This window comes from Chanos chanos, chromosome 2, assembly GCF_902362185.1.
Source record: "Chanos chanos chromosome 2, fChaCha1.1, whole genome shotgun sequence".
NCBI classification, from domain to species: domain Eukaryota; kingdom Metazoa; phylum Chordata; class Actinopteri; order Gonorynchiformes; family Chanidae; genus Chanos; species Chanos chanos.
In genome coordinates, this window is record NC_044496.1 from 48,174,621 (window position 1) to 48,184,135 (window position 9,515).

General features: G+C 37.8%; 1 protein-coding gene across 1 annotated transcript in view; it reads right to left on the minus strand.

The window, feature by feature from the left end:
* Nucleotides 1–2,107: 2,107 nt before the first annotated feature.
* sash3 (SAM and SH3 domain containing 3) overlaps nt 2,108–9,515 on the minus strand; it is an 8,238-nt gene continuing 830 nt past the window's right edge. Inside the window, exons 2-8 of the mRNA XM_030766557.1 lie at nt 7,255–7,347; nt 5,638–5,769; nt 4,938–5,079; nt 4,492–4,643; nt 3,890–4,102; nt 3,098–3,242; nt 2,108–2,391 (exon numbers count right to left, since the gene is read on the minus strand). Coding sequence (XP_030622417.1) covers nt 2,171–2,391; nt 3,098–3,242; nt 3,890–4,102; nt 4,492–4,643; nt 4,938–5,079; nt 5,638–5,769; nt 7,255–7,347 — 1,098 coding nt within the window. The 3' untranslated portion in view covers nt 2,108–2,170. The remainder of the gene's footprint in view (nt 2,392–3,097; nt 3,243–3,889; nt 4,103–4,491; nt 4,644–4,937; nt 5,080–5,637; nt 5,770–7,254; nt 7,348–9,515) is intronic.

The window sequence follows — 9,515 nt, forward strand, 5'->3', positions numbered from 1 at the left end:
TGGTATGGAAGTTATTATTATCTGAGAAATCTCCTGATTTTATTTTATTTTCTGTTTATCTTGCCACTACAATCATGTCAACTTTGTTTTTTTTTCTCCAGATAACATGTGAATGTTTCAAATGAGTCATTTAAGCAGTATTGTTAATGTATTGGAAAAGTAGGGAGTGAATTGTTGATTTTTGTCTTAATATGGAAACCTAGAGTGGAAAATATATATTAAATAGTGGTATTACACCCTTTTTGGGTTTGTTGGAATGATGTTTGTAAAGCTCTGTTTCTGTACACTTAATTTTTTGAAAGATCAGCATTTATAAATTCTGATTTCAAGTCATATACATTGCAAGTGCAGATTCTGTATTTGTTTGAAACTGTTTTTGTTAGAATTTCAGCTTGCCTGTAACAGGTCTGCAGGGATTGATCTGTGGGAAGAAAAGGAGAAAATGATACTTTTGTTTTGTTTTTGTTTTTTTCCCTCTGAGTTTCATTGTGTGTGTATATATATGTTATGCAAGTGTCCACAGTTGTATGGCTTTGGGTTCATCTTGTCTATCTTAAGACACTCAGACTGCAGACGTTTTACCTAAATGACATTGTCTCCTGGGGAGTATTCTAATGTGAGTTGTAGTAAAATGGTTTAACTTGGCAGTTGCAGTGAATTGAACTGCATTGCTGTTCATGAGAAGTGAGAATATTTATTGATGAACTAAATGGGATTGCTAATGATGAACTCAGTTGTAGCTGCAAAGTGAATGGATGGAAATGAAGTTTTATTTTCTAGAGTGTAAATGGTTTATCCACTACCCGTTTAATACTAACTTTCAACTCTGATACTGACATAATTCTGCAAAGCTTTGACTCTGAGGGTAACCATCCAAGTCAGGTGTAAGAATTCTAACCTTTAATGCCAAGTAAACATTAGGGTTTATTTGTGTTCCTTATGAGCCAATATTAGCCAGTATGCTCTGAATATGCGTACAGTGCATAATGTATGCGATATGAAGGATCACAGATGGATTTATGGTTATGTTCACTTTGCTTTGTATTAACACTGTGATAATGTATAAATATTTCCTTTTATCTGTCTCTACTTTTTACATGTTGGATTGGTGTGTATGTTCATTAAATTATATAATTGTGTTATTATTACAGTTATTCTTTGTTGACGGCCCTTTTTGAAGACGGACAGGCACTTCACCAATATTGTGTTTAATGGTATTTTTTTTTTTTTTTGAAAAACGTTAAAAAGTGTTTAAAATACATATAAAAACTATCAAAATAAGTCACGACATCATTGTATGTCACTTTTAAGACGAAGACAAACAGTTTAGAAAGGACAGTGCATTTTATACAGTGGACTTTGTGGACTGCAATCACACCACAACTGGAGTGAGGAAAAAACAGCAGTCATACACAAACGTCCATAAGTAAGAAGTAAAACAAAGAAACAATCCATTTTCACACAAAAGTAAATGCTAAATGTTCGGTTATGAAGATATTCTTGACATGATAAAAGTCAAAGCAACAATGGTATAAGTAAAACTATAACAAAAAAAAAAACAAAACATGTTTTACATTCAAGATGAAATATGGACATAGAATTACTGTATGGAATATATCAGATCACTCTGAGAGATTGTAAAATGAAACTGTTGTCACTGATAACTGAATCACAGGAAAGTACAGTAACCAGATCAAGTCTATACATAGTAAAAAATATGCAGCATAGAGAACATTATTTCAAAACATTTTTGGATGTGCTGCTATCCTGGTCATGTTTCATAACAAATGTATTAAATGCACAACATCTCTCTTGTAAGTGTTGTGCCGTTAGTTAACAGTCCCGTGTTGTTCCAGGATAACTGAGTGAAATATTAAGGATACAATTACAAAATCAGTCTGAAACCTCATGGTTGACACCAGTGAGAAACATTTTTTCTGGATCAACAGAGTGCAAGGCACTCTTCAGTGATAGTAACTTGAGATCAACACATCTGGCTTTTATAGAACAAGATAAATGCTACACAATAATTCAACGTCTCAGCATTCAAGGTCTGTGCATCTGAAAGATTATCGCCACTGCAAAACACTCTGAATCCACTGGTGAGCTCATAGGAGTCCCAGAGGACTGTATTCTGGGAGGTGTCCGGAAGCTCATCCCTGCAGGGCTCTCAGGATTCCTCCTCCACAGTAAGGTTCTGAAGTTGCTCCTGAGTGGCACTTACTTCAGTCTCTGTTTCTGGAATGTTCTCCATTTCACTCTGAGGTGCAGAGTCAGGCTCGTCGCGCCCGTTGGCCAGGTTTTCCGTGCTCTCGTAACAACCAGAGTCTCTGGGCGCTTCCACCCTTTCCTCAGCCTTCTCCTCTCCCTCGTCCTCGCACTCTCCCTCCGCTAAGACGGAAAAAATCAAAACAGACGAAGGTTACACACACTTAAATGGTACAGCCAACGATGTATTGTAATGGCAAGAGTTATGTGAAGGTTTAATCAGTTGAAGCTATATCAATTAGTCTACTGCAGTTCAGTATGTGGTACCTGAAAGAACCTTTTTTTTTTTTTTTACCATTTTATCTGTATTTATATTCTGTAAACCATGTTGCTCTGACATTTTAAGCATTGGAGGAGATTGGGTGCAATTTAGCAGTGCACAGACAACAGCGGCATCTGTCCAATTAGCACCGTGGTGTACATTCCCTGCGATCTAAAGACCGATCTTCTGAGTATGTACTTAACAAGGAGAGATGTCACACTGTGGATATTTAAATTAGGAATAATGATTTGGTTGAGAGGAGAGCTGAAATTTTTAAATATGTCTCTGGGGTAAATTACATTTCCTGGATGTTAACAAGAAAGATTCGGAGATTGCATCAGATAGGAAAGTTGTACCGAGAAACAGTTTGAAACACAGATCTGATGAGGTGATTCATGCAGATATATGCAGTATTTTAACTGAGAGCAATCTCTCTCTTTTTTGCTCAAGCCTTCTCTTGTTTGTCCTGCCGTACTCTGTCCTTCATTTACAACTCATGTGTACTCATTTTGATCCTACTGAACTGTTGTATCAGGGTTTAATGTAGAACAGGGCAGTCATACGTACAGTCATGCAGCAGTTCTGCGGCAGTCAGTATCTTGCTCCGTTGCTCAGGGTCAGTGATGTTTAGCTCGTTAAGGTGGGATTCTTTCAGACCAGCAAAGTCCTCTAGAGTCTGAAAACCATGCATGGACAACAAAGGGCCAAGATCCTGGAACAAAACATAAGAAGAAAACTTTTCAGGAACATATCTACCGTACTTAATCAGTGTGGTTGACACAAAGATTAGTAATCCAAATTAGATTTGCATCCATGTAATGATATTACAGAGTTTCTGACGACTATAATCTCCTCTCTCTGCTATGGGAAAAATTGCATGCCACTAAGCGACATATACCAAATAACTGCATTTATAATGACATTAGTACATTAGTAACAAAAATGTAGTTGCATGCTTTTACTGTATCACATTTATGTCATTATCCAAGGGTGTACTATGTACCTGTGTGTGTGCGTGCCAGTTTTTCCTAACTTAAGAAGACATTTTACTGGACATATACTTTTCTAATAGAAATGCCTTGTCAATCTGGGGTCAAAATAATAGTCTCCGTTGGAAAAAAAAATGCCAAGACAATTTTTTCATAAAAGATATTGCTGTTATTAGTGAAAATGTTTTGCTCAGGGATAGGATTAGGTTGTTATTCTTTACCTTTGTTACTTTTGTTGGAATTCGGGGGGGGGGGGGCTACTTGGACCTACCTAACAAGGTGTGCGTGCGTGCATGTGCGTGTGTGCGTGTGTGTGTGTGTGTGTGTGTGTGTGTTTGAGGGTGTGGGTGTGTTCGAAACACTGGCTTACTGTTAGGCCAATGCTCTCCAGAACCTCCTCCAGAGTTTTGGGTTTGAGTGATTTGCGGTTGGCTTGGCTCTGGCACCTCTTCCTCTTTGGCGGTGTGTCCTCATCTGGTAGTATGGTGACGTAGATGAACTTGAAAGAACCCACTTTGTTACCCAGTTTACCCGTCCACGTACCCACTGGAGGCTTCTCAATAATCTGAATGATGTCCCCTTTCTGGAAGAGAGACGTGAAGAGTCAGCTGACTCAAAATCCACCAGATAAAGACGCTTCTCTCTTATTGCTCCCTAAATCCCTCATATGCAACTGAATGACCATCAAAATCAGTATGAAAAAAACACAGGGTCGCATTCAGGAAGCCATCACATCATCATGACTATTTCAAATGATTCCAAACAACATTTCAGGGAGTATTCTGTGTTTATTTACTTATATCAAAATAACATTATACTTCCAGATGAACTTTGCTTTTTAAACCAGATTTATTAAAAGCACCAGTAAATCAACAACACTGAATGTTTATTAGCTGTTCTGGAGATACAGGTAAGAGGGCTTTCTTTGAAAGATTGTATAATCGGAACAGAGACTCTATGGAGATACCTTACCTGGAGTTTGAGGGAATCCACATCATACGGGCTGGGTGTAAAGTCTGTGTGGACTTGCGCTCGTCCACAGAACGGGCCTGTGTAATTACTGTCCTCCAGTCTCATACTGTCTCTCTGACTGAAACCGCTGTCCAAACTCTGCCTGTCCCCACCTGCAAAACCAGCCACGATATGAGTCCACAAATCCAACTCAGACAAAGTGTTCTCAAACCACTGATGAGGCAATGGGGTGTTGGATATTTCAAATTAAAAACAAAACAAACAAACAAAATAACAGCAGTATAACCCTTTTTTAACACAGGCTGTGCAAACATGTAGGTAATTTTCACTATTTGTTTTAACAGTGGTTATTCATTCAGGCATTTTTGTGTGAATAGGGAGTCCATTGTGCCTGATTCTGGTCTCATTTCATGGCTTTGGTATTGAGAGTGAAATGGTAAGCTTACAGCTGGAGAGCTGGCGGGACAGTGGGCTGTGTAAAGTCTCTTCTGATCCTGTTGAACACACAGATGTCCGGTTCCCAGCAGTCAGGTCTGGGATCCAGTCGTTAGACATGGGGGACATGGAACCGTCCTCCCCGCTGTCATTCTGAAATACATGGGTATTATTTTTTAAAAAATGATCAAATCTCAAAGAAAAAGAAACCGAGAAATGTATTGTTCTTCCCAGCACAGCTTGTGTTTGTAATAGAAGGTACTGTCATCCAGAATCCAGCAGGGGGAGACATAATCAGTCTTTTGTGAGAAGCACAGAGGCCTCATCCCCTTGTAAACTCACTGTTAATGCAACACTGTTTTACTTAATACATTTTTGAGGACACTGCTTGAAAACATTCCCCAGCGCCAGTGAGAATTTTGTCAAACTAGCTTTCCACAAATCTGCTAAATTTTACATAATGTAACACAGGGGTGTTCCCGTCATTTATGTATTTCTGTTATTTATGTAATACACTTGTGATAACTGATGTTAAATTTAATACTTTCACAAAAATCATAAAATATCAAAATATATTTCAAAATACATTTTAAGCACTGATTGTACATATTGGATTTGTTAAAAAATAAATAAAGGTATGATTATGGCTTTTTCTCAGAGTATTTGTAATTGGGAATCTGAAAAACAAGTATTGACTTGTCTGTTACCTACCTCTTCAGCGAGAACTTTTTGTACCATCTTGGAAGTTTTTCGGGTCATCGTTCGTGAGATGACGTTTCGCCATTTTTTTCCTAGTTTTCCACTGCTCTTCCCAGAATCCTCCTGGGCTGTACCCTCTTGTGCCTGAAAAGTAACCACGCTATTTTAAAACTAAAAATAATAACAACAATAAAATTCTGCTCAAACGGGTACAGTATGAACGATCATGTGACACATACCTGCTATGACACATGTACTGTGTGCTGTGCACCACACAGCTTTGCCCTCTGATTTAAAACGCAATTAAATGCACAAAACACAATCATACAGAGTGTTAATGGACTGTACTTTATGGGTGTCTTTCTATCTATCTGCACAAATGACCTCAAAAAAAACAAAAAACAAAAACAACTGTTCAAAATCCTGTGAACAGGGTTGTTGTACGCTATCCTGAAAATGCTGTATTACATGTCAAGATTACATGTCATGCAATACGTTGACTTTTACATTTACAAACTTAAATTGACGTGGACATTGACACATATGATCTTTTGTGCTGTACATCATCTCTTGATCTCACGCCTACACAGTGGCCACATGTCCTTGGGTTGACATTGTGGTCTGCCGGTGCATGCATTTAAAATGATCTTCCCACACATTTAATTACCCTGGTGTTGGTGGGTGCTCTCCTGGGGTTCTTCCCCCTTTTGATTCAAATTCAAACTAGCCTCTTACTTAAATACTGAGTAGAGTTAGATATACACGCTGAGTATTGGGACACAAGGTTTCCAGTAAGGTCAGCCTCTAACAGTGGTTAATGTGTCACCATATGAAATAGCAACCACAGTGACTCAAAAACGCTCCTCCCCACTAAACTGCAAAAAGATGTAGCCCCGCTTGGCACAGAGGTGCAACCTGCCGAAAACACCATCACAAACAGAGCGGAAGACTGCACAGCGTAACATTTAACACATCGACGGCAGAACATCAAAAACGCTCAAGCATTAATGGGTTTTTTTTACATCTCGAAATTTTTAATATTTCTGTGAACAGGTGAATGTATTCTGTCTCACGCTCGCCCCATTGTTTCTTTTTAAATATCTTAAAATGATAGTTTTTTGTGTAAATGACTGGAGCCATTCCAGTTTAAGTGACATAACGCAGAAATGATTCTCAGAGTGTCTACAGGCTCTCTGCATGGCTGCCTTGTGAGAAATAGACATCCTGTCTGGGTTATTTCTGCTCTGAGCTACAATCGCTCGTAGACACCTTTTGATTTCTGGACTGATTTTTTCACTTCTGACCTCAAAGTCTGTTTGGTCAGTGATTAGTTCTCGGGTTGCGTGAAAGTTAACGACACTTGAAAATGTTCACCTGACCTTGACTGTTGTCATTGTAATGGTTTCCATATGTGCTCATCGTAGGAAGTACAATCACCATAACTTCCTCATTCAAATAAATATTCAACTTGACATTCTACCCACAGCATTTAGGCTATTGTTCCTCACTGGAGAGAAGAATGAATGTACAGTATGTTATAAACAGAGACATTAATACATGAATCTCTACTTCACAACTTCTCCCCATTTATACGTTCACAGATATTTGTTAACCTCACACACAACATACCGATTCATCTATGGTAGGCTCAGTTTCCACTACAGGAGAGGATGGTTTGGGTTTCATGAAGTCCTTGAAGCTGCCGGACCTTTGCAGGGTGAGCTGTGGAAAACATGGGAACTTCAGTGAGAAACACAAAAACGAAACAAAACAAACAAAAAAAAATGCGGCTTTACAAAAGTCATACAAATAGGTATTCTTTGAAACGAAGTGTGTCTTTTTGTCTGAGTGACGTCATGGCTCATTAATGTGTGGGTGGGCAGAACGTATTTAGAACTTGTTTTATCTCACTGAAACGTTGGAACAATCAGAGCCATTCTTTAAAATGTCTTTTTTACAAACCAAAATGCAAAAAGCAAAAAAAGAAAAAAAAAAAAAACCCAACGAAAAACCCCCAAAACAAAAGAAAAACAAAAACTAAAACAAAATACATATATATAGCCCTCTTTGTTGATATCATATTATAACAGACTCTTTCATTGCACAGCTTTCTGAACTTATTGATGCTAATGGTTGAAACTGAGGAAGACAAATGAAAAGGTTTTTCATTTATTCACACATAAGTTATTTTTCAGAAAAGAAAAATGTGAAAATGAGATTCGCCAGTAAGGCATTATGTCTGTTGTGATACTGAGCATGTTACGGACTTTGAGCATCCTGTTGCCCAGAGCAGCACCCCCTGTGGCTTCTGAGGTCATTTACATCTAACGCGATAATGTTACAGTTAACTTCAGTGTTTTCCAGTGCTCTAATAATAGCATTTACTCTGATGAGTGTTGATTTGTATTGACAATGAAAGGTGTTTAGATAATAATTAGATAATCCTTCCATGGGGGAGACACACTCTGTAACCCCGTATTGACATGTAAAAAGATTTCAGATAAGTAATAAATGAACAGCGGATGCTACAGATACGCTTTACCACAGAAATGACAAAACAATGCGCACATTATGTTATTTCCTTTGGCTGAAAAACCACTAACAGCAAAACGGTGTGCAGAACACATAACGCAAAACGATATAACTGAAAAACTGAAAAGTCTTTTAGTTTTAGCAGACTGTGTGCTTGGAGAGATATGCTCTGAGACACAGGTCACATCATAACATGATTCTTTCTCTTATCACCATCCATCCTTTGCGCGACTTGTCTGAGCACAGGAAATTGCTACGTCACAGCCAACTGTTGCAAGACAATCCTTGCAGGGCCTCATGCAGTCTAGACGACAGGCTTCTGATTAAAATGCATTCAGGCAAAAAAAAAAAAAACCCACAATGAATAGATTTTACATTTGTACAAAAACTTAACCAACTCTAACCAGAACAAATGAACAAGCTGATATAATTAGCAGATGAGTGGAGGCCAGTAGTGTTGCTAGTGGTGTCTAGCTGTCATGTCAGTGGAGGATGTTGACACTCATGTTTGAGATATCTTTTTCACCAAGTTTCAGCTTTGGGGTAGTGAAACAGGAGTGACAAAAATCAGATTATATTTAGCCACCCACGAAAACCATTTGCAGCCATCCTGCTCAACTGCTAATGAAATGGTTCTCTACAAGAGATATGGTATGCAAATCATCAAATGGAAAATTGACTTTTTCATAGCAGTCTTTGTACAGAGAGTTCAGTTCTATGTAGCTAATACACAAAGCATTGTCTTTCAAAGCACAGAACATAACCGGCACCATTGGTGTTTGAAGAATGTGATCAAACATTCCACAGACTTCAGATACAGCAATTGCTATGTTCATAATTATGTATAGGCACCATTACTGTTAGGATAGCATGGGAAAACACGTGTCATGAAAACTATAGCAATAGACTTCCATCTTAGTGAATATTATATTTCAGATATCTATTTTCTGAATAACTTTCTATAAGATGCAGATCAGCGACCAATTCTAGTAATATTGATATATGCATATCCAATACATTGTGAAAAAAATGTATCATTAATATAAGGTACATGCCTTACAACCCTGACTTAACCATTTCACGTGATTATAATCAAGAATCTAAAGTTAATTTTTTTTCCATGGGTTTTTTTTTTTTTTTTTTGGTCAACATTTTGGTAAAAAAAAACACTGACTCTGAGTTGGACATCTTTGTGTCCACAGTTCTCATTGCAACATTTTGTGTCTCTGTCTCCATTCCTCATCTTAACAAATAAAGAAATGAAATGAGATAAGTAAAATAGAGGGATTCTCATAGTGTAATTTAGAACTATGACTTTAAGTTCTAACATTAGATGATAGTTCTGCCTGATAGTACTC